This window comes from Cebus imitator, unplaced genomic scaffold (genome assembly GCF_001604975.1).
Source record: "Cebus imitator isolate Cc_AM_T3 unplaced genomic scaffold, Cebus_imitator-1.0 Scaffold320, whole genome shotgun sequence".
NCBI classification, from domain to species: domain Eukaryota; kingdom Metazoa; phylum Chordata; class Mammalia; order Primates; family Cebidae; genus Cebus; species Cebus imitator.
Genome location: NW_016107635.1, coordinates 1,070,349 through 1,096,784, shown reverse-complemented (window position 1 = coordinate 1,096,784; position 26,436 = coordinate 1,070,349). Strand labels below are relative to the sequence as shown.

Genomic DNA, 26,436 nt, shown 5'->3' with positions numbered 1-26,436 from the left:
ACAAATCATTGAATATTTCAATAGAGATTTTGAATCTACAGATAAATGTGGGAATATTTCTAATTTAACAGTGTTAAATCTTCCAGTCCATGAACACAGGATGTCTTCACATTTATGCAGGCTTTCTTTAATTTCTTTGCATTATATTCTGTAGTTTCCAGTGTTCAAATCTTATGCTTCTTTTGTTAAATTTATTCCTAAGTGATTTTAGTTTTGATTCTGTAAATATGGTTTTTTCATACTGCACAAGGGAATGTGCAGTATTTAAATTTTATTTTCTGATTGTTCATGGCTAGTAAATAGAAATGCAATTGATTTTTGTATGTTAATCTTGTAACGTGCTTGACTGAACTTATTTTTTAATTAATTTTTTGTTTCTAATTTTTATGGGTACATAGTAAGTGTATATATGTATGAGGTACATGAGATATTTTGAGACAAGTATGCAATGTGTAATAATCACGTCAGGGTAAATGAGGTATCTGTCACCGCAAGCATTTATTATTTCTTTGTGTTATGAACTTTTAAATTATGCTATTTTAGTTAATTTTATATGTACAATAAGTTGTTGTTGACTGTAGTCACTCTCTTTTGCTATCAAATACTAGATGTTATTCATTTTGTCTAATTATATTTTTGTGCCCGTTAACCATCCCCACTTTTCCCCTTCTTCTCCACTGCCCTTCCCAACATCTGGCAACAACTATCATTCTATTCATTATCTCCATGAGTTCATTTCTTTTTTCTTAATTTTATTTCTCACAAATGAGTGAATACATGCAAAATTTGTCTTTCTGTGCCTGGCTATTTCACTTAACATAATATCCTCCAGTTCGATCCATGTTGTTGCCAACGGTAGGATCCCTTTTTTTTTTTTAATGGTTGAATACTATTCCATTGTGTATATGTACCACATTTTCTTTATCCATTCATCTGCTGATGGACACAGGTTGTTTCTACATCTTGGCTATTGTGAATAGTGCTAAAATAAACATGGGAGTACGGCTGTCTCTTCAACATACTGATTTCCTTTATTTTGGGTACATACCTTCCTTTGGATAACTGGATCATATGGTAGTTCTATCTTTAGTGTTTTGAGGAACCTCCATATTGTTCTTGATAGTGGTTGTATTAATTTACATTTCCACCAATAACATATAAGGGTTTCCCTTTCTCCACGTTTTGTCAGCATTTGTTACTGCCTGACTTTCAGATAAAAGCCATTTTAACTGGAATGAGATGATATCTTATTGTAGTTTTGATTTGCATTTCTCTGACGATCAATGATGTTGAGTACTTTTTTAAAAACCTGTTTGCCATTTTTATGTCTTCTTTTGAGAAATGTCTATTCAGATCTTTTGCCCATTTTTAAATGGGGTTATTTGATTCTTTTTCCTATTGAGTTGTTTGAGCTTCTTATATATTCTGATAATTAATCCCTTGACAGATGGGTAACTTGCACATATTTTCTCCCATTCTGTGGGTTGTCTTTTCACCTTATTGTGTCCTTTGCTGTGCAGTTTTCACTTGCTATAATCCCATTTGTTCAGTTGTTTTCTTTGGTTACCTGTGCTTTTGGGCTATTACTCAAGAAATCTTTGCCAAGACCAATGTCCTGGAGAGTTTCCCCAGTGTTTTCTTATAGTGGTCTCATAATTTGAAGTCTTAGATGTAACTCTTTAAATTATTTTGATTTGATTTTTGCATATGGCAAAGATAGCACTCTAGTTTGTTTCTGTGATATATAGATACCCAGTTTTCTCAGCACCATTTATTGAAGTGACTGTTTTTTCCACAATGTGTGTTCTTGGCACCTTTGTTGAAAATGAATTAACTGTGGATGTGTGGATTTATTTCTGAGGTCTGTATTGTGTTCTGTTGCTATATGTGTCTGTTTTTATGATAGTACCATGTTGTTTTTATTACTATAGCTCTGTAATATAATTTGAAGTTAGGCAATGTTATTCCTCCCATTTTGTTGTCTTTGTTCAGGTTGGTTTTGGCTACTTTGGGTCTTTTGTGGTTTTACAGGAATTTTAGGATTTTTGTTGTTGTTGTTTCTCTGAAGAATGTTGATATGGTTTGGCCATGTCTCCATCTAAATTTCATCTTGAAATCCCATGTGTTGTAGGAGGGGCCCAGTGGGAGGTAATTGAATCATGGGGGGAATTCTTTCCCACGCTGTTCTCGTGAGATTAGATAAGTCTCACAAGATCTAATAATTTTATAAAGAGTAGTTCCCCTGCAGGAGTTATCTACCCTGCTGCAATCCATGTAAGATGTGACTTGTTATTTCTTGCCTTCTGCCATTATTTTGAGGTCTCCCCAGCCATGTGGAACTGTAAGTCCTTTAAACCTCTTTTTCTTCCAGCCTCGGGTGTGTCCTTATCAGTGTCATGAAAATGGACTAATACAAATATCATTGGTATTTTGATAGGGATTGCATTGAATCTATAGATTGCTTTGGGTAGTGTGGACATTTTATTTATTCTTTCAACCCATGAACATGGAATATCTTTCCTATTTTTATGTGTCCTCTTCAATTTCTTGCATCAATATTTTATATTTTATTTTGTAGCAATCTTTCGGCTCCAGTTAAGTTTATTCCATTTTATTTGTAGCAATTGTAAATGGGATAACTTTCTTGATTTCTTTTTCATATTGTTCACTACTGGCGTGAAGAAATGCTACTTAGTTTTGTATGTTGATTTTGTATCCTACAACTTTGCTGATTTTGTCAGTTCCAATAGTTTTTCTGGTGGAGTCTTAGATGTCTTCAAATATAAGATCATATTATCTGCAAATAAGGATGATTTGACTTCATTTTTTCCAATGTGGATGCCCATTATTTCTTTATTTTGTCTGATTTCTCTAGATAGGCTTCTAGTACTATGTTGAATAACAAGGATGAAAGTGTGTATCACTTTATTCTTCCACATATTAAAGGAAAAGCTTTTCAATTTTCCCCATTTGGTATAATACAAGCTGTGGTTCTACTGTATATAACTTTTATTATGTCGAAATACAAACTTTTTGTATATATAATATTTTATGGACTCCTTTTTATTCTCCATATATAAGATTATGTCTCTACAAAAATAGATTATATTACCTTTTTTTTTTTTTAACCTGGATGCTTTTTTTTCTTGCTGAATTGTCCTGTCTAGAACCTTCAGTACAATGTAGAATAGAAATGGTAAAAGTAGGTGTCTTTATTAGACAAATTGTACTTTGTCATAGAGAATAGTCTTTTTAATAGTTGTTCAGTTTGGTTAGTATTCTGTTGTATCAATATTAATAAGAGATGTTGGATTTCATCTGGTTTTAATCAGACAATTTCTGTAAAGATAATACCACCTTATAGAATTTGATGTCAGTGTTCCCTCTTCCTTTGTCTTGTTGGAAGAGCTTACAGAAGATTGGTGCTAACTGGTGTTAATATTTGCTGTCATTCACCAGTGAAGACATCTGGTGACCCATTGTTAAACAGGAAAAAAAAGCAAAGTCCATGGGACAGAAATTCACCCAAGGTCACATTGTTGATCAGGGACAAAGCTAGGGCTTTATAAGCAGGCAGCCTTGAGTTTAGGCCCCAGCTGAGCCAATGCCTCACTGTGTAAATTGCTTCTAGTTTTCTTAACTACTATCGAAAGTGGATATTGCTATTATGGGGTAACTGATGAGGAAATCGAAGCTATAAACATGGCATGATTTGCCTATACATGCTGTGGCTGAACTGGAGCTCTAACAAAACCTTATGAAAAACAACACCCTCCAGAACCATTGCTTTTGTGCAGGAACTTGATTTTAAAGAAGCACTGTTTCATTTTATCTTACTTGAGTATCATAAGTAAGCAAGACAAGCAAGATAACATTTATTGTACCAAGCACTGTTCTGGGTGTTTCTCATGCTATTCATTCTTACAACAATTTTGTGAAGCATGTATTGTTGACTTCATTTTGTAGATAGGGAAACTAAGACTTTCAGAGATGACAGAAACAGGAAATAGGGAGTCATGATGCAAACTCCCTCTTTTAGACTCCAACACAGGGCTTGTTTCTTCTTCCCACTCTCACCCTCTACCCATGGAAAGCAGAGCTCACATATGAGATGGGAACTAAGCTCAGCTCAGAACTGAGTAGATAAGAACCGTTCTGCCTATAGTGTTCCCTAACTTAAAGGCCAAGAGTAAAGCCAAGTTGTGGCCTCTGCTTGGCCCCTCCTCCTCTGAGCTTGGCTTTGGCAAAATTCAATCTTGAAGGCATCATGGAAGAAGAGAAGGGCTTTAGGGTCAGATGTGGGAAGAGAAGTGATGTCAGCGTTGAAAGGGGCAGAAAGTAATGGTGTTTCTGTGGTAAGATCTCTTCCTTATCAAAAGTTGGGAACATGGAGTTCATCCTCCTAATAAACTTTAACTTCCTCTGAACTATGACTCAAGACCCACTTGGGGCCAATGAATACCTAATAATTTTATCCATTTGGAAAGGGCACTGAATTTTGAGTGAGTAGACCTATGTTGGGGCCTGGCTGAACTACTACTACTATCTCTGTAGCCTTGGGAAAGTCAATCTAAATTTCCAAGGCTCACTTGCCTCCTTGTAAAATGGATTTAATAATACATACCCATTAAGCAGCTGTAAAGGGAACAGAAGACAACTGTATAAAAGCTTCCAGCTCTGTATCTGATACAGAGTATGTGCCCAGGAAATGTGTGTGGAATCTCTAAGTCACTTTTACATCCATAACCACCATTTAGTCCTCACACCATCACCATGGGGTTATTGACAGGCCACTGAGGTGCAGAGAGGTCAAATAATCCCACCAAAGCCACATAGCTAGTTAATGACAGGGTGAAACCTACACATCATCTCCTCTGCCTCTCAATTCAACATTCTTCCAAGTTATGCCTTCTGAAAATGTCATTTATATAACTGAAGTCACTTTAAAAATTATTGTTTATATCTGAGTTTCAGAGATTCTGTCCAATGTACAATAAAGATATTTCTTAAAGCCTACAATTTGCTTCAAAGATCCCAGGAATGTAAATTGGAGTAGAATAATTGGGCATTCTGTGCTAGATTAATTCCATGACTTGAGACCATAAAGTTAGTCTGTGTCTACTTTACCCTAAAACAATCTATTAAAATATGAACATCTTCCAGTTAAAGTATTATAGCTAGTATGATTATGTGTTATCATTTGGTCCACATTCTGAAAAAAGAGAAGGAGAAGGTAAAGGAGGGGCAATAGGGAGAGGAAGCAACAGGAGAAGATCAAGGAAAGAGCGGCAAACAGAGCAATTGTTGCTAAAGCCAAGCAACATGCCAACCTGTGTTTTTTTTCAAGAGGGGTCAGGTCATATTTGATGAGTGAATGACTACACTGAGACAGATCGTTTGCATAGTATTTATATGTTTATGTGCACTGCTTTATTCACTCCTCAAATGCTTTCACAATGGAGAGGGCAAGAAGTGTCATCATTTTTCGTACCAAAAAAATGAGAGTCCTGTAGGTGGTTGACAATCCCAGTTTGCAGCAGACAGAAGATCCAGCAAGATAAAGTCTAATTCACAGGAGCTTTTAAACTCATATCTAAGGCTTAGTCCACTGTTTTGAAAAAAGGAAGAACAGACATACCTGAAGTAAATGTAGGGTCAAGAATACATTTTTATTGAAGAGCTTGTAGTACTGTGTCCCATTTCTTATTCATTTGACCATCTCCCTGCTCTTCCATGAGCTCTGTGACAGCAAAAACCCCACTCTTTTTTTCATGAGCATTTCTTCCCGGCTTAGCAGAATGCCCAGCACCTAGCAGGCATTCACTCATGGCAAGGCACACACAGAATGGAGCTGCTGTGATACTTACTCCTCAAGTATTGGAGATACACTCAATAATTTTTACTTGTAAATCAATTATATTCATTTAATTGTAAGTGTTAATATTATGTATGAGTTCTGATGTTCACTGAACTGTGAATTTTAGGTATGTTCACATACCAGTGTATTTCAGGGGGTTTAGCAGTCAGAACAGTGGATGCCTAGCAGTACTTCCAGGTTGCTGTAACCTCTGCCTGAGCTTAGAACCAACACTGGTTTCCTGACTTGGCCTTCCTGCAGAGCTCTCCCTGCCAGCTCCCCACTCCCCTGATTCTTTGCCTGTTAGCTCATACAGCTTGAGGGGTTGAAGGCAGTACAAGTGTGGGGAGCTGGTGTTTGGAGCCCAACCACAAACTGCTTTACCTTTGTTCTAAGCCAAGGCCTCCCAATCATGCCTCAGACTGGGTTGTTTTGAAAGTAGAAACTAGGACAGGAGTCCTTAATACCAAGATGGTCTCTCTGTTCCAGGCACTAGAATTAAATATTTATGTTGGCAGAAAGCATAGGTTGTCAGCTTGAGTTGGGAGATAGGGAAGTTGGGTTCTGGTGCTCAAGGGTGGGTGGCTGCACGTGAGAGTGAGCAGGGATGCATAGCAGCCCCTGGTGACTCATTCTCAAGGCTCATTTTGGTACTCCTAGACTAGAGGGGAGCAGGAATACTTTGCCTGGTAGCTAGCACTCAGCTCGGGAAAAGTTTAGACATCTGAATTTTGGCAGCCTCTCCAGGCCAACGTACCCAATATCCTTATGACCCAGGCTGGGAAACTGAGAGTAGAGCATGATGGAACTTACCCAAAGCCATTATTACTCAAACTGGAGTCTAGATCTTCAACAGGCCTTGGAGGCATTAGACCTGCAGTTAAAGAGCTATGTGACCTTGGGCCAGTCACTTGAACTCTCTGAGCCTAACTGTAAAATAGGAATGATTTCTTGAAATAATGTAAGGAAAAGATCTTGCATTCAGTACTTTCAAAGCTCTATATTAGAATCAGTAAGCTTTTCCCTGGAGGTCCAAATAGTAAATATTTTAGGCCTTGATGGTGCTGTGATTTCTGTCACAATAACATGATTCTGCCATAGTAGTGTGAAAGCAGCCATAGAAAATGTATTCAAAGCAAATCAAAAAAGAGTGTGGTTGTAAAAGATTTATTTACAAAAATAGGCAGCAGGCCAAATTTGGACTGTGGGCTATAGTTTGCTGATCCTGCTTGCAATGCTTGTTAGTTGTTGCAGTTACTGTTGATGACACAACAAGTAACCCTGAAACTTAGCAGCTGAAAATGACTATTTGGCTTTGCTCACGGATCTGTGGATTGGAAATTCAGACAGAACATACCAGATTGGACTGTCTTTGCTCCATTAAGTGTGGGGCCTCAAATGCAAGAATTCAAAAGCTGGTTGTAACTTGACTGCTTGTGTAAGAATTATCTGAAGGCTCCTTTACTTATCCATCTGGGGACCTAGGCACCAGGGCTGCTGAAGCATCCACATGTGGCCTCTCCTTATGACTTGTCTTCCTCCTACCACAGTGGCCTCAGGGCAGCCATATTTCTTATATGGCGGCCCACAGTTCCAAGTGGGAATGATTCAGTAAGCAAGGTGGAAGCTGCGTCCCCTTTTATGACCCACACTCAGAAGTCACACGGTGACTTCTGGACTCCTCTTGCTCTACTGGCCAAAGCACTCATGAGCCAGCCCTCATTCAAGGTGAGGTGTCAAAGAACTCGGGCCAGGGTCTTGTTTTAAAGCCATTATAGAAGAGATTAATCATTTAAACACATGCATATTGAGTAACAGTTGTGTTAACTTACCACTTACCATGTGCCAAGCACCATTTCAAGTACTTTATTCTTCTAACATCCCTTTGAGATAGATAACATTATCATATACATCTTATTTTTACTCATTTATTTATTTAGAGACAGGGTCGCGCTTTCTTGCCCAGGCTGGACTGCAGTGGTGCCATCTTGGCTCACTGTAGCCTCAACCTCCCAGTCTCAAATGATCCTCCCACCTCAGCCTCCTGAGTAGTTGGAACTACAGCTGTGTGCCACCAAGCACAGCTAAGTTTTGTATTTTTTGTAGAAATGGGGTTTTGCCATGCTGCCCAGACTGGTTTTGAACTCCTGGGCTCAAGCGATCCACCTGCCTCAGTCTTCCAAAGTGCTGGGACTACAGTTGTGAGCCACCATGCCCAGCCACACACTTTAAAGACAAGAAATACTAAAGAACAGAAAGGCCAATTAACTTGCCTAAGGTCATAAAGATAGTAGGTGATAGAACAAACATTGGATCTCAGGTAGAAGGGCTCCAGGGTCTATTCTAACTTCTTCACACCCTGCCTCATTTTGATCATAAAAGCAGAAACGCTCTTTCTACTACTTGAGTAGAGCTGGATTCAGAACCTGAGGCTTTGGACTGCAGAATGTCTAGCAGTCTTCCCATCAAAAATCAATCAGGACCACTATTAACACATTTTCTCTGCATCCAGACTGTCTGGGTATCATGAATAGTACAAGGGAAAATATATGGTACTTGATTTTGTTCACAAGAAACCTAAACTATGGGTAGAGAGATTGTATTCTGATTTCATTCTCACAAGCCCACATGATGAAACTTTTGTCCCCATTTTATAGATAAGGAAACTGAGGCTCAATGGTTAAATTGCTACTTGCTCAGTAGCTTCTTGCTACTGCCCAGGTGGGGTCCAGATTCAAATCCAGAACAGTCTTATTTGTAAGTCCATGCTCTTTGCCACAGAATCCAGTGGAGAAAAGTCTGGAATGGGTAACACTGGCTCTATCAGAGAAAAACAACTCTCAGTTCCTAGAATATTAGATCTAACCTACGACTCAGCAATGATCTTGATCCAATCCCTCACTGCAGAGATCAGAGGCTGAAGCACAGAGATGGGCATTGAGGTGTCCCTGGCCATCCAGCTTCCTAGACCCAAAGCTTAAGCTTGGACTGGGCACTTTTCCTACTGCTCCTGTCTGCCACATTGTGCTGGGAATGGCACGGAGGGGAGCCATGGCAGTGGGGGTGGGAGGGGTGGTCATGAGCTAATGGGAAGCTGTTTGCCAAAGCTGTGTTGGGGGAAGGAGCATTTTACAAGACTCGGGCCTCTGGCCTGGAAACATCTGTTTCATTTCAAATCAGCAAGGAGACTTTGCCTCCCCAGAATGCCTAAATCATGTTGTGGCTGGGGAAGAGCAGGCATTGGCCTGGAGACTTCAAACACATTCTCCTATACTCTCGGGGACCAGGCCTGACATGAGCCTCTAGGGCTCTGTCCCTGCTGTTACCCCCTGTCAGATCTGTGAGAAGATCTCACCGCCAATTAAGTTCTTGGTTTCATTCTCTCACCCCTGCTATGAGGAGGTCTGGGGGTCTTGGATGGGAACAACAATAGCTTCCTTTCTACCCACCCTCCTCTGATCTCCACTGGGACCACTTACTCCCATGTGGGGGTGAAGTCAGAGCCTTGGGCAGTGGCTGAGTACTAACCCTAATGATGATGCCAACAGCGATTGATTGCCTATTGGTTATTGCATAGCACAGGCTGGGCATTGTGCTGAGCACTTTCCATGCTGCACTTTCTTTTATTCTAACAAGAACCCTCCATGGTGGGTTTTAATATTATTATTCCCGTTGTACAGGTGAGTACATCGAGACAAGGCTGCACACAGTCAATGTACAAGAAGCCAGAATATAACACTAAATTATTTGATTCCAAAGCCATGTGTTTAGTCCTCTTGTTATTTCTTTTAGTATCCCTTCAATCTAATCATCTTCCGTTCATTTTGTAGATGGAAAGATTGATTTCCAGGAAAGGGAAATGAGCCTCATTCGTGGGCCTCATCATTCCGACCTGTGTGTGCTGAGTGTTGATACATCAGGTGTAGGTGTTTAGGCATGAGCAGAACTTTATTCTGATCCTGAAGAGAGTCATATATTCATAGGGGCAAGAGAGAAGTGAAGGGGTGCTGACCTAGCTGTGTGATGAGTGCGTTGTGCAGCTCTTCAGACAGGTCAAAACAGGCTTCCCAGAGGAGGTAAGATTTGAGTGATGCTTCAGGGACAAGGTGGAGAGGGTCACGTGAAGAAGGGGATGGATGACTCAGCCAGAGGTGCCACCAGTAGAAAGGTTCAGAGGTGGGATCCATATTCTGGAACCATCAGCAGCTGGAGATGCCTCTGCTGTGAAGCAGAGTAGGGAGGAAAGTCAGCAAGAATACCTAGACCTTCGACCAGAGCTCATTCAGGGCTCTCAAATGACTGTGGGAATTCCAAGTTGAGTTTGTCCTGAGAGTGATGGACTTTGTCCTAAGGATGATGAAGATGGTGTCCTGAGGATGGCAATATCCTGACAATGACATTGTCATGAAGAACTACTGAAAAATACTTTGGAGTAGTCATCCCTAGGCATTTCCCCACACAGTGTGTTTGTTTGGATTTCAGCTTCCCAGTGCACTAAGACTGTATTACTGTAGGTATGCAAGATCTCATACCACACAGTCTGTAGGCAAGCTGGGACTCAAATTCAGATTTTAGCCACCTTGGCCAGCGTTGCTTCCCCTGAAATAAGGCCAAGGGAAGGAATAGCAATGGTTTGGGCCTGGAGCTCCACGTTCATAAATAGCCCATTTAACGTTATCCATGAGCCACCTCTTTCATAATGAAAACATCCCAGAAGTAGGCTTGGACCTTGATCCTCCAGGGCATGGAAATGTGAGAAGGAGCACTGGAGGAGGTGTCAGGAATGCCATAGTCTTTAGTCTGAACTGATTGGCAAGTGGGTCCCTGTGCAAGTTGTTTTCCCTTCTGGGTTTTGGTTTCCCCACTTGTAAAATCAAGATTGGGAGTTGATGGTACACAGTTTTAGTTCAAATTATCAGTGAACCTCAGTCTGCTTCAGAGAGACAATGACAGAACTGAGCAGAGAGTGACTGACACGCTTTCTGATCCCAAGAAACACAGAGGTCTGACTACTCTCTCTCCTCTGTATCTGTCTCTGTCCCTGTCTCTCCCTCTTTCACTCCCTGCTATATGGATTTGTTTGTGGTATATTTTGTATCTGTTTCTTGGTCTCTATCCCCACATCTTCCAATCTCTCTGTCTCTTTCCCTCTCTCTCTCCTTCATATCAGGGACTGCCACTTTCTCCCCTTCACAAATAACCCCTCCCGGCCGTGCCTGGTGCCCTAACAGCTTTCAGATGTGCCTCTGGAACAGTTCTACAATTACAGCTGAGTCAGCCAGAAAGCCCATGGCCTTGTGACTTTTGACCCAGGACTGTGAGGTTGACATCTTCCTCCTTCTCCACCCCCCAGCAGGGTTGCCTGAGGCCTCCTCCATCCCGAGGTCCCCACTGACATGTTTGGTTACTATAATAACCAAAATAGAAGCTACCTTTTAGGGAGCAAAGATTGAACTGGGCCTATTATTATCATTATATCATTGAGTCTTGATCCCCAACTTGTGAGATATGGATAATGTCACCCTATTTTACAAGGGAAGAGACTGAGGCTCAGAGAAAGTAAAGTGACTTTCCAAAGCATATTCAGCCAGCAATTGGAGAAAGCAAGGATTCTACCCAGTTTTTATGACAAGAATACCTAAGACTACTTCTTCCCCAGCATGCTGTTATTCCTGCTGCTTGGGTAAGCAGCAAGAGGACCCTGGGCCCTCTTGGGTGGAGGAGATGTGTTGCAGAGGCATCACAGGAACGGCTTATGAGAAAGCAATGTTAAAACATATTCCTACTTTTCATATTTTGAACTTTCATTCATATATTCTATTCACTACAAGCCTTCCATGTTTCCCTTGGTTGAAATATATCTTCTAACTCCAAGAAAGCATTTTTTTAAAATGTGTTCTTTTGCACAAATAAGTGCTCTATATATGGTCTTTATAAAAATCCTTTTCTTACAAGCCACTCTCTCATGCATCACTCCATGTAATCCTTGAGACATCCATGCACTGTCTGTGAAACTAACCTCATTTTATTGATGGAGAAACTCAAATTCAGAAATGGGAGATGGTATGCATTGATTCATTCATTCACACCAGTGTTTACTAAGTGCCTGCTATGTGCTTAATACTGTGTTAAATGACAGCAGTATAGCTATACCCAAGCTGAAGTGTATACACTCTGGGACATGCAGGCTAGAGTTATATCCTGCCTCTGCCACTTTCTAGATGGGTCCATATGTGGATGGTAAGTGCTTACATAATGTTGCCCAATGCTGTTCTCACTTCCCACCTAGCCACTTGCCAGAGTTCCTTTATGATTTATCAGATCCTAGGGTTCCATTATGATCTTGTTCTCAACCCTTCTGCATGGCTTTCCAATGATAACTTACCTCACAGTGCACTTACATTTCACATCTATCCATACCGCACTTGTGAGGTGGGTGGCAGTCTCTCTATCACAGATGCTGGGTGCAGTGAGCTCAGAGAGGTGAAGTGACTTGCCCAAGTTCACAGTGCTAGGCAGTAGAACCGAAATATGAACCCAAATCTGGCCATCTCCAAGGCCAGGCCCCTTTCTTTGTCACCCCTGCCTTCTTTGTACCAAGGAGTTTTGACTCATGGTATCTTTTATTAAAACAACCTTTGAGGCCTCAAAGGTCAAAGGGTCATGGGAAGTCAAAGCTGGAAGGGTCCATGTAGGTAACCCGGATCAGATCCTCTGAGCCTGTGAGTGGTCAAGTGGGAACAATAAAATGGCAGCTGAGAGCCAGGAGCATGGGTTTTAGAGTAAGAGAGATCATTGTCTTGAGTCCTTAATATTCTGAACCTGTGACTTTGGACACATTGCTTAATCTTTTTTTAAATCTCCAGTTTTATCTTTGGAAAGGTGGAGATAATGAGGGTGATTATTTTAGCATGTTTTCATAAGATCAGAAAAACTTATGAGATGGCACTGCTTCAACATAGTTGTGGTTCAGCAAGTATGGCTAATGGAATCACGTTTGTACGGAGTTGATTTCTACAGAACTGTGATCCGAAGGCAGCAGTTTGCAATGGTGGCATGTATGGACTGTAGAGTCAGAGAAACCAAGGTTTAAATGCCAATCCCAGTAGTTACCATATGGTTCTGGGCAAGCTGCTTCCCCTCTCTGAACCTCATGTATAAAATGAAGAGAGTAATAGTACCTATCTTTTAGGATTGTGTGGGGGTGTTGGGGAATTAATTGTGACAATGTAGGTAACTCTTAGCTCATGTCTTAGCACATATTAATTAATTTGTATAATGTATTTTATACTTTAAGTTCTGGGGTACATGTGCAGAGCATGGAGGTTGGTTACATAGGTATACGTGTGCCATGGTGGTTTGCTGCATCCATCACCCTGTCATCTTATATTTATTAAGTGCAAGTATGTATGGCCAATTGGGGCTCACCATTCTGAAACTTGGCAATCATGGTGTTATGCCCATTTTATAACATGGGCTAATTTGAGATGCAGGGGAGGAGGGAAGGAAATAGGGCCATTAGGACCCCAGTCTATTCTACCTAACATAGGGAACCCTCTACCCACTTCACAATATTGCCTCTACCTTTAAAAGCTGGTGAAAAAGGATGGCATGGCGCAGACAGAACACTCAGATGCTCAACCCTTCTATTCAAACTGCCTTTTTTTTTTTTTTTGAGATGGAGTCTCACTCTGTCACCCAGGCTGGAGTGCGGTGGTGCAATCGAGTGCAGTGGCACAGTCTCAGCTCGCTGCAACCTCCACCTCCCTGGTTTCAGTGATTCCTCTGCCTCAGCCTTCCAAGTAGCGGGAACTACAGGTGCATGCCACCCACACCCAGCTATTTTTTTTATTTTTAGTAGAGATGAAGTTTCACCATGTCGGCCAGGCTGGTCTCAAACTCCTGACCTCAGGTGATCCACCCACCTCAGCCTCCCAAAGTGCTGGGATTATAGGCGTAAGCCACCATGCCTGGCCTATGCAGCTTGTTCTTGGCCTCTAAGGCTTACATCATCTGTAAAGTTATTATTGCGCCCTTCTTAGGCTTTGCTTAACCATAAAACTTGGAGACCTGGGAATACAAGGACCACAGGGCTTCTCCAAGATAGGACGGAGGACAGAGGCTTCTCCGGAAAGAATTATGGTAGATTAGACTTGAATCTACCAGGTCTACATTTTACCAGTTCTTCCCTTTTAAGTCCACACAGGCTGTGTCTGTTCCCACCAATGTAGCATGGAGCTTCAGATGAGATCATAGAAAGGTGAGGACATACGTTATAGCCAGATTAACCCCCAGCCTCCCTGTCATGGCCTACAAGGTCCCCACTGACTCTCTACCTCATTTTGCTTTGTTTCAGCCACACTGGCTGTCCATTTCTTAAACCATCTGGGCTCCATCTCTTCTCAGGACCTTTGTCCTTACTGAGCATCCTACCTAGAATGCTCTTTCCCCAGGTCTTCCTCCAATAAACTGGTTCTATCTCACCATTCAGGCCTTAGGTCCTGAAGTTTCCTCTTCAGGAAGCCTTTCATGGACTATGTTCTAAAGCTTATACTCCCTATACTCCCATATTAGTCTTTTTCCCATTATTCTGATATATTTTCTTTCACACTTAACCATTATCAGATTTTTTGTTTACCTTTTCATTTTTACTGGTTTATTTTTTTGATCTGTGACCTTGACTCTCTTGTCCATTTTTATACCCTTAGCACTTAAAGTACTTCCTGGCTCAGAGTTAATGCTCAATAAATATTTCTTAAATGAGTAAATTAATGAATATATAAATGGATATATCCAGCCATAAAGAATAGCATTAAGGCTCACTTCAGACCCTGGATTCAGACTGCTTGAGTTCAGTACCCCCGTTCTGTCCCTCAGTAACTCAGATAGTGGAAAGATACACAATCTAAGTCTCGCTGTCCTCATTGGCAAGATGTGGGTGACAATAAATCCCTCCCGTTTAGGCTAAGATGAAGTACAAAGCGTCGAATAGGCAGCTAGTGCTAACAAATGCTTTTTTATTAGCATTTATTTTATATAATATTATATTTTATAAAATAGAATATATTTTATTAGCATTCATTTTTCCTGTAGCCTAATGTGCCATGACTCTGTGTTCTTCCCTGCAACTCTCAGGCCCTTCTGTGAAGTCACAGCCTAGTGCTCTGTTTTCTTGCTGTGCTGCAGGTTCACTCTGTATGCCGTGGATACACGAGGGAGGCACTCAGAGGTCAGCACCGTGACCCTGAGGACGGCCTGTCCACTGGTGGATGACAACAAGGCAGAAGGTAGGTAACCCAGTTTTTCACCTCCAAGGTAACTCCCATCTTTCCCCTAAGTTCTGCACCCAACACTCACCAGTCATCAAACCACACACACACACACACACACACACACACATGCACAAACCCTGACACACTGGCACAGGGAAAAGAAAATGAAGGCACTAAGGGAGCAGGAGGAACATGGAGCTAAATTAATCAAAGTCATGAAGGGAAAAATTGAGCTCGACTAGCAATATCTTTGCCAGTGGAAAGACTTGCCCGTCTTTTAGAGAGTTGATCTGTGTTCTGACTTACAGGCCAGGAATGGCAGGGAATCAGAGCCCCATGACTATATCTTACCCCTTGTCCTAGATTTCTCAGGGACTAATCATTTTCTTCCACTTGTCTTTGCTAAAGTGGCAAAGAGATGACACCTAGGAGGCCATTCACTCTGTGGTGCCTATGGCAGACATTAGCAGATCACAGCATGCTGTTCCATCCACTCCCATGGTGGCCTCAGAATCCTCAGCAGAGAGCTGCCATCAGTGATTATCATTCACAGTTAGCGTGCAAGATTAAATGTTTTTACTGCTCCTAGTTCATGACGTAAACAGCAGGCAAAAACACCTGAAAAAATATAATTAGTCAGTCAGATCCACCATATACTTAGTTCTTGAGCATTGTGTAGATGCAGTTTCTACATCAAGTCTGGCAAAAAGTGATGGTGGCTCGTAAGTCCTGGTGGTCTACTTAAAGTTGAACAGTTATTTCTCAAAAGTACAAGCAATGCAGTAGAGACATGGTCTCCACCTTTTAGGAATTCACATTATGAGTGATGAGACATTTCTGCGGATGGCTCAATAATAAACTCAATTATAAATGTTTTAAGTGCTACCAAAGGTGAGAGGATTTGAAATATTTTCCTGATAAATTTTAAAAATTATTATTTTGAAATAACACATGTCCATTGTTAAAAAATTTAAAAAGTACAAATAAAAATCAGAGTAGAAAATAGCATAACATAAATGTTCCTCCTATTTTTACTCTGTTTCCAGATTCTTCTCCCAGCAGCTGTTGTTAGCAATAATTTAGAGGCACATACAGATTTTGATCAGTTTTTGAAGCTGAAAGAATATACCTTCTACTCATGACAAATTTAAGTTACTTTGATTAGTAGAAGTGACTGAAGCCGTAGGAATAGCCATGAATAACAAGCAGATGAGTATAGATTTTTTTTGGAAGGTGTTTTGAATGGGGAACCTATCAGACCTGATCACAACAATTTGTTGGAAATACAACAAAGGAGAAATAGAGGGTGTTGAGATTATCCAAGACAGTTTATTTAAGAAAATTTTATGTAAAATTACAGACACAGTAATTATATTAACAATTAAACTTGCAATTATGAGCACTAACTTTGTGGCAGGCCCTGTGTTGAGTGCTTTGTATCCACTCTTTAATTTAGTTCTCCCAATGCACCTTGAGAGTAGATATCATTATCTCCAGTTGATAGATAAGAAAACCAAACACAACTAGTCAATAACATATTGAGGATGAAATTAAGATTTGTCTGCTCTGAGAACTTGTGCAAGCAGAACTGTCTCACCACTGTGCCTATCTTATTGAAGGCCATGCTTCTATCCTTACTTTTTTCCACCACCCAGTGATCTGTTTCTGCCCTTCTGCCCTCTCAGAAATAGCTGACAAGATCTACAATCTGTACAATGGGTACACAAGTGGAAAGGAGCAGCAGATCGCCTACAACACGCTGATGGAAGTCTCAGCCTCGATGCTGTTCCGAGTCCAGCACCACTACAACTCTCACTATGAAAAGTTTGGCGACTTTGTCTGGAGGAGTGAGGATGAGCTGGGACCAAGGTACGGGTGTATTTGTGTGATTGGAGGGGCAAATTCTTTTTGCTTCCAGTTGATTTTTCTGGACCCTTTCCCCAAAGGCTGAGAATAGGCTTTATCAAGCAAATAAAGGTGATTATCACCTTAGTCTTGTCAAGGCTAAAGATAGAAAATGGGCAAAGAAAATTAAAGAATCTTGGTACTTTAGATTCCTGCACTCCTGAAATGTTAGATGGGGAAGGGGCATTGATGATCTTTGCATTAATCATTCTCCTTGCTCACCTCCCACCTTGTTTTACAGATAGGAAACTTGGACTTTTTGAAGGGCTGTGTCCTAACCAAGATCACAGAGGGGAACAGCAGCAGGGCCATGACCCATAATCCAGGGTCTTTCTCAGTCTTCTGTAAGGAGTCTGAGTTTTTCTACAGTAAATAGCTATGATCTTGACTAAAGTCCATTAGTGATCATGACTGAAAAAATTTATGAATTCAACATGTATTAAGGCTTTATTTTTGTGCTGCATGCCAGTCACTGTGCCAGGAGCCATGAATGATTCAAACAGAACTAAGGCACAGTCACTACCTTCTCAAGCTTCATAAAGTAGTGTATGCAATGGTGGTTACATGTTATGTCTTGTATCTAGCAACATTCATCCATTCAACATATACTTAACAGCACCTCTTATGTGGTGGCTGCTGACAATGAAATGGTAAAAAGGTAGAAACGGTTGCTACCTACACATAGCTTCCTGTTGCAGGTAGTTAAACAAGCAGTTACGTAGGCAGGAATAATAAGTGTCATGATAGCAGAACAGAACTCTTTGGGAACATGAGACATGGGAATCTGGTCTAGGTCACCCAGTGAAGCTGCACTGGGGCTGAGAACCTGAGGCCTAAGTTTTGAGCTGCGGTAACGTAAGTCAGCATTGCTGGGGAGAAGGATAGGTGTCTGGAGGAGAGAGACTAGCATACAGAATGCTCAGAAGAGAAAATGTTACATAACAGAGAAAGTTTTCTTCTCAACTTTTGATCATTTGCCTCCCACTTTTATGACCTTTGCCATCTCCCCACCATATATACTTTACTTGATATTTCTTTCTTAGATTTACTTCTTAATAAAAATGTATTTGAACAGAAAATACAACAGCATCTTGTAAAGGTTAAACCAACACCATCTACCCTTAATAGGAAACTAAACCTAACCCTTCAAAACAGTGGACAAAAGCAGCAAAAGTGGAACAGGACAAAAAACAGAAAACAATGTTGTTCAATTCTAGCAGAGCCTGAGGCTGTGTCTTCAAAAGGAAGATTAGTTAGAGAACTGTTAAAAACATCGCTCCAAACCAAGATTTTCTTTTTTATTTTTTTGAGGTGGAGTTGTTGTTGAGCTCTTGTTGCCCAGGCTGGAGTGCAGTGGTGCTGTCTCAGCTCACTGCAACCTCCGCCTCTCAAGTTCAAGTGATTCTCCTGCCTCAGCCTCCCGAGTGACTGGGATTATAGGTACCCACCACCACATCTGGCTAGTTTTAAAAAATATTTATAGTAGAGACAGGGTTTCATCATCTTGGCCAGGCTGGTTTCGAACTCCTGACCTCAAGTGATCCACCTGCCTCGGCCTCCCAAAGTGCTAGGATTACAGGTATGAGCCACTGTGCCTGGCCCAACATTTTCTTTTTGAAGTAATCTGAAAGAAGGGAGGAGGATGAAAGAGCTAATCTAAACTTTTGCAAATGTGATTCATTTTTGTTTAATATTGGGTCCGTGATCATTTTGAGTACCACCTAAAATCTTTCCCTACCCCACAGGGAACTCAGCCTACACTTTGGTAAACACTGTGTTTGGAGCAGGTCATGAATTTCTGTGTAGTTGCAGAGGTGTGTGACAGCAGGAGTGGTAAGAGATAAGAAGCAGGAGGTCCGTGGGAGCCAGATCCCAAATGCCTTTTAAATTAGGTTAAGAAGTTGGGATTATCTCCTTAGGGTAATGGTAAGCTTTTCAAGTGTTTTTCACAAAAAGGGGTAATATTTTCAGAACATCAACAGATAAAGATCCCTCTGGCTTGAGTATGGGGGTCAAGGTAAGAAAGAGACTGTAAGGCTCTAGAGGCTGTTGTGTTAACAGTCCTGGGAAGACAGCATAGCATTCTAGGCCAGGGAGGCATTGGTGCATTGGAGAGAATTGCATGACTTCCTGAAAATACTTAGCGGGCAGCACTTCATGCTTTAAAAAACTTCGAAATGCCCATGTAGGGTATTCATGCTGTTTTTCTGATGATAAGGAACTTGTGGTCCCATGGGGCTAAATGAGTTGTGCGGAGTTTGACATGAGGCAAGTTCCGCTTTGAGCTCTCCCCTTGAGCCCTTAGAACAGTTGCGACGACCCTCCAGGAATTTGAGGCCCTCAAGGACAGAGATGAGAGCTTGGTCCAGGGATAAAAAGGATCTTTCCCCAGGGCAAGGCCTTATCAGTTCTGTTGGGTCTTGGACTGTAACTTTCTCTTTTGCACATGAAAGGAAGGTTCTTTAGATAGAAACTAAAGGACAATGGAGTGGCAGGCAGAAGCAGCAGAGCTCCCTCCTCCCTACAAAAGCTGCTGTGTGAGTCACCTCGGCTGCCATCTTGCCTGTGGACAGAGGAAGGCATTCCACCTTTTTGAGCCTTCCCCACAGGGCTCAGGGAGTTTGTGTGGAAGCTAAACCAGAGCTAAACTCCTGACTTTGTCTTTGTAACCTCCTGGGGATCCTTTATGAGCCTCCAGGACATAAATCTTCTGGAAGGGCCGCTGGGCTGCCCACGGAGGCCGGGCAATCCATTCAGTAATGGACTGTGATAACCCGCTAACCCCTAGTCAGGCATTCACCAGCCACTGTCTGCCAACCTCCCCTCAGTATCACCCAACTTCCTCCTTCTGTGATCTTTCTAGTCTCCTGGGGGATATCTAAGATTGCTTCAACATCACACACTGATATGTCAGTAGGAATCAAGGAAGCTGCCTCCTAATCTATCCTGGTACTGCTGATAAACTCACTGTGCAACCCTGGCTTCTGCCACTTTCTGACCCTCAGTCTCCTCACCTATAAGATGATCAGGATGAGCAATTACAGTGGTGTTTTTTTCAACCAGTGACTTTTTTTTTTTTCTAAATAAATCTTACATGGAATCATAGCCCACCTCCACAGAAAATTCTCTAAAATGTCTACCCATTTACCCACACCCTCATGGTTTAATTATCTTTCCTGCACTTACTAGATTTAGAATCTTATATTGCTGGTATGCTTACTTACGTATTATCTGTCTTCCCCACTAAAATGTAAATTATGTATAGTTAGTGATCCCTTATGTTGTATTTGTAAGTAGGTGCTAAATAATTAGTTGTTGAGTAATTGGGTAATGGGATGATTAAATGCGTGGACCAGATGACTACAGATTTGTTCTGGTAGAAGCTGGAGTGGGTGGCCTGGAGTCCCACCTGCTGGGTCTCCTCTTGTATGCCCCTCCACCCAACCCGATCCCAAGCATCCTTTATGTCTCTCCAAACCCTCAAGAGTATTTAGATCACAGTTGGAAACAACTGAATTCCATGAACTCTGAGGTCTTACAACATTCCAAAAAATGCAATGTCCTTGCAAATATTAAAAGACTTGAAGAGATCTCACTTCATTGATTGATCAATTCATTGATTTATTTAACGATGTGTCAGGCCTTGTGCTTGGGGCTAAAAATACAAAGTGAAGATGGCAGATCCTGCCTTTACAAGGTTCAGCATCTAGTGAGGAAAAGACTGGTCAGTGAGTAATTGCACTGGCATTTGGCATGTGAATGGATGAGCATTTTAGAGCAGTGCTTCTTAAACTTTAGTGTGCCTGAGAATCACCTGGGAACTTGTTACAATTCAGATTGACTCAGTAGTCTGGGTTGGGCCTGAGATTCTGCATTGACTGAATTCCATGAACTCTGAGGTCTTCTAACATTCCAAGAATTGCAATGTAACAAGCTCTCACAGTGATGTTAATATTGTTGGCCCCAAAAGCACACTTGGAGTGACAGATAGTTCCAGATGCAGATAGTTGGAGCAGCTAACCTAGACTTGGAGCTCAAGGAAGAATCACTGGGGAAGAAAGAACGTTTCTAAGTTTAGAAACAGAATGAAGAAGGGTCCTCCAGGTGGAAGGGAGTCTTCCCATCGGAAAGAATTACCAATGCAAAGATGAGAGAAGATTGAATAAGAGAATATATACTTCAGTAAAAAATGTAAATCTTATTGGAGAAGAGAGTACAAAGTGAAAGAGGAGAGTTCAAGGTGAAAAGGAAAAACAATCAAACAAAAACAAGGCTGGATTGTTTAGCAAAGGACAGATCATGATGGCTCTTGTGAGTTCTGTTCATGAGCTTGTTCTTTCTCCCAGAAGCCATGTAAATTTAAACAGAGGAGCAATTTGGATACCATTGCTATGCCTTTCAAGGATTAGCAAGTATGCAGAACATCACAATGTAAATAAGAGAGGGCAAGATGCTTCTCCAAAGCCAGGAGCCCAGGGGTTCTATCCTAGCCTTATCACCTACTTATTGTGTGACCTTGGACAGAAGCCATTCCCGTTCTGGACCTTGTCTGTAACATGAAAGGACTGAACTCCAAATTCTCTTCCAGCTGGGAAGCCAAGGAGCCAGAAAACCCTGAAGGTCATAGAGACCAGAGAACAGACACATTGTTAATGTAATTTCACCTCTAGTCCTATACGTCTTGTTTCTCAGGGACCCAGGTTGGCTAGAGTGATGAGAGCTTTTTCCAGGAGTACACTGAGGACTCATATAATAAGATGAGCTCTATTAGGATTGTCTTGGACTATGTAATTATTAAACCCAAAAATGTTTCAAATCTATCCTAAATCTGTGGTCATATATCTCCATAAGATTTAGTGACAAAAGGACATCTCTTACCTCTGCCTAATAAATCTATCAGGTCAGTATCCTCCAGAGCCTTGTTCCCATGACCACAGGTTACTGCAAACAGTGCAAACAGCTGCTCAAAGAAGACCCGCTGACACCCAGCTGTCCCAGCCATAAGGTTCCTATTAGGAGACTTGAAAAACTGAGCTCATAGGTGGCCAGGGACCAGAATTTTCTCAGGTCACAACATCCTTGACCACTCTTAGGCTTCTTTATACTTTCAGTTATGTTTGAGCATATTGATAGAGAGGAGACAGCAAGCCCTTGGGGACACTGCTTCAGTGAAATTGATCTATCTGGACCAGGAATGGTATATTTATGATGTCAGCCCCTCTTGCCTCCATGGCAGACATAGTGAGCAGATTGCAGAAATCATCACAGGCTAGGTTCAGCCCAGGATCTTTCTCAACATACCATGAAATTTGAAAAGAGTTACACATCCACTGCTGTGTTTTTAGTGAAAACAAACAAACCTGGGATGTCACTGTACATTCCTCCAAGATTGTGTTAGCTGCTTCTTTGGATATATTGAATTAACTCTCAGAATTTTTAAGATATTGGGAACAAGAGTAGACTTAGGCTTCTAGGGTCATATTTCTGTAATCTCAGAGGCACTTTTAACTTTTTTCTGCATATTTTGGCATTTCTAAAATGAGGATGGATTATGCACAGTGGATGTGTACATTAAGTATTATATTCTTCTTTTCTTGAATGGCTGTTATTAAAGCATTGACATATCTTATAATTGAAGGTATTTCAATTATACCTTCAATTATCAAATAAATACTAATACAAATACCAACTAAATAATACCAACAAAAAAATACTAACAAAATACACTGACTTTGAACTTTGAACAAGTGACCCATGGATCTGTTTTCCACAATGATAGTGTATAGCAAGTTAGTTATTGTCTTGAAGTTCCTAATAGTTTCAACTGAAATAGCTTTGGATCAGTTGAGACTCAGTCATTTCTGTCATCAAAGAACACATTTTTTTTTAAAGTCTCATGATTTCTTAGTGGATGAAAAGAAAAAGCAAATGCAAACATTTTCACTGGTCACCTTACAAATCATGTTTCAAACCTGATGTTAAAGGTATATAGCCAGTAGGAGTATCTGAGCTTTTGACTTTCTGCTGAGCAGGAGCAATCTGAGGCTAAATCTGATGTAGGTTTATTCTGAAAATAACCCTGATGAACTACTGGAAAGTTATAAAACCATAGCTTCATTGCACAAGTTCATCACACCAGCTTTAAAATGTATGTGTATAATCTACCTGGAGTTAATGTTAGTGTAAGGTGTCAGGAAGGGGTCCAGTTTCAGCTTTCTGCACATGGCTAGCCAGTTTTCCCAACACCATTTATTAAACAGGGAATCCTTTCCCCATTGCTTGTTTTGTCAGGTTTGTCAAAGATTAGATGGCTGTAGATATGTGGTGTTGCTTCCAAGGCCCCTGTTCTGTTCCATTGGTCTATATCTCTGTTTTAGTACCAGTACCATGCTGTTTTGATTACTGTAGCCTTGTAGTATAGTTTGAAGTCAGGTAGCATGATGCCTTCAGCTTTGTTCTTTTTGCTTAGGATTGTCTTGGCCATGTGGGCTCTCTTTTGGTTCCTTATGAAGTTTAAAGTGTTTTTTTCCAGTTCTGTGAAGAAGATCAATGGTAGCTTGATGGGGATAGCATTGAATCTATAAATTACTTTGGGCAATATGGCCATTTTCATCATATTGATTCTTCCTAACTATGAGCATGGACTGTTTTTCCATCTGTTTGTGTCTTCTTTTATTTCCTTGAGCAGTGGTTTGTGGTACTCCTTGAAGAGGTCCTTTACATCCTTTGTTAGTTGTATTCCTAGGTATTTTATTCTCTAACACCATAAAAACTCTAGAAGAAAACCTAGGCAATACCATTCAGGACATAGGCATAAGCAAGTATTTCATGACTAAAACACCAAAAGCGATGGCAACAAAAGCCAAATAGACAAATGGGATCTAATCAAACTTAAGAGTTTCTGTATAGCAAAAGAAACAATCATTAGAGTGAACTGGCAACCAACAGAATGGGAAAAAATTTTTGCAATCTACCCATTTGACAAAGGACTAATATCCAGAATCTACAAAGAACTAAAGCAGATTTACAAGAAAAAAACAAACCCATTCAAAAGTGGACAAAGGATATGAACAGACACTTTTCAAAATAAGACATACCCTATGTATGAGGCCAACAAACATATGAAAAAATGCTCATCATCACTGGTCGTTAGAGAAATGCAAATCAAAACCACATTGAGATATCTCACGCCAGTTAGAATGGCGATCATTAAAAAATCTGGAGACATCAGATGCTGGAGAGGATGTGGAGAAATAGGAACACTTTTACATTATTAGTGGGAGTGTAAATTAGTTCAAGCATTGTGGAAGACAGTGTGGCAATTCCTCAAGTATCTAGAAATAGAAATTCCATTTGAACCAGCAATCTCATTACTGAGTATGTACCCAAAGGATTATAAATCATTCTATTATAAAGACATATGCACATATATATTCATTACAGCACTGTTTACAATAGCAAAGACGTGGAACCAACCCAGATGCCCATCAATGATGGACTGGATAAAGAAAATGTGGCACATATACACCATGGAATACTATGCAGCCATAAAAAATGATGAGTTCGCGCCCTTTGTGGGGACATAGAAGAATCTGGAAACCATCACTCTAAGCAAACTGATGAAGAGAAAACCAAACACTGCATGTTCACACTCATAGGCAAGTGTTGAACTATGAGAGCCCATGGACACAAGGAGGGGAACATCACACAGTGGGATCTGTTGGGGGTGGGATGACAGGGGACTGATAGCCAAGGGGTGTGGAGGTTGGAGAGAGATAACACTGGGAGAAATGGCTGATGTAGGTGACAGGGGAATGGAAACAGTGAACCACCATGGCATGTGTGTACCTATGCAACAATCCTGCAAGATCTGCCAATGTAACCCCGAACTGGAGGTACAATTTAAAAAAATTAAATTAAATATATGTGTATATATTCATATTTTAAAATAAAAATACCTTTATTTTATTCTGAATAATTCTTGTTTATTATATAACATCCAAATGATACAGAAGTATATAAAATAGTGAAAACTGTGCACCTCTGGGCCGCAGAATCTCAACCTTACCCCAGAGATTGCATTGTTAGCAGTGTACACGTATATTTCCATATACAGATATGGCTATGCACAGAGATAGGGAAACAGATACAGGCTTAAGAACACATTCATGTCTACAACCACAGCTCTATCTCTACCATCTCTACTATGTTTAACAAACACATGAACTATGTTCTGTTATCTGCCTGTTTCTGTTTAACAATATGCTGTACAAGTTTTTACCGAGAGATACATATGTAAATGTTTTATCTTTTTGAAGGGCCCTTTAATCATGCAAATATGTGAATGTAACACACATTAATCTGTTTGTGTATTAAAAATCAACTAGATTTCTTTGTTATTATAAACAAATCCACATAAACCTTTTGCCCACTTGCCTGATTATTTAGGTCCACGTGATGCTTTTGTGCCATTTCATTCCCTTTATTAACCCCTGCTGAAGAATTACTGTTCTTTGAAAGCCAAGGACTGAAAATTCCCTCAGTTCAAGTCGGTTTGCATTTAATTAATTATTTATTTACTTATTTTCCCCTGAGACAGAGTCTTGCTCTGTCACCCAGACTGGAATGCAATGGCGTGATCTCAGTTCACTGCAACCTCCGCCTCCCAGGTTCAAGCAATTCTCCTGCCTCAGTCTCCTGAGTACTTGGGATTACAGGTACTCGCCACCATGCCTGCTTAATTTTTGTATTTTTAGTAGAGACAGAGTTTCACCATGTTGGACAGGCTGCTCTCACACTCCTGACCTCAGGTGATCCGCCTGCCTCAGCCTCCCAAAGTGCTGAGATTACAGGCATGAGTCATTGTGCCCAGCAGTTTGCATTTATTAATTCATTCTTCTTGCACGGTAAAGAGTTGGACACCAGAGGAAACCTACACTGTCCAAGAAGCAGGTGGGAAATTAATTATATATTAATAATATATTCACTACTTCAGTAGTGAATGAGAAAACATGACTTATGATAGCTGGGAGGATCTGGATGACATCCTGAAAATGAAATTTCAGTATGACTTTGAATCATGAATAGAACCACAGCAAAACTGGTCCTCTCCACTCAGGAATTCAGTGCTTGGCAATTGTGTCACAGCAAGTATTGTTGTGAAGTGAGTGCTCATCACATGATATTTCTCTGTGAATCAAGGCTCTCATGCTTTTAGATTAAAAACAAATAAACAAGGCCGGGCGCGGTGGCTCAAGCCTGTAATCCCAGCACTTTGGGAGGCCGAGGCAGGTGGATCACGAGGTCAAGAGATCAAGACCATCCTGGTCAACATGGTGAAACCCCGTCTCTACTAAAAATACAAAAAATTAGCTGGGCATGGTGGCGTGTGCCTGTAATCCC

General features: G+C 40.8%; 1 protein-coding gene across 5 annotated transcripts in view; it reads left to right on the top strand.

Moving 5' to 3' along the window:
- The window catches only part of ASTN2 (astrotactin 2), a 950,477-nt gene that overhangs the window by 917,081 nt on the left and 6,960 nt on the right, over positions 1-26,436 (top strand). For all 5 annotated transcript variants that reach the window (XM_017504318.2, XM_017504317.2, XM_017504316.2 and 2 more), the window contains 2 exons: positions 15,044-15,144; positions 16,815-16,998. In XM_017504318.2, coding sequence (XP_017359807.1) covers positions 15,044-15,144; positions 16,815-16,998 — 285 coding nt within the window. The remainder of the gene's footprint in view (positions 1-15,043; positions 15,145-16,814; positions 16,999-26,436) is intronic.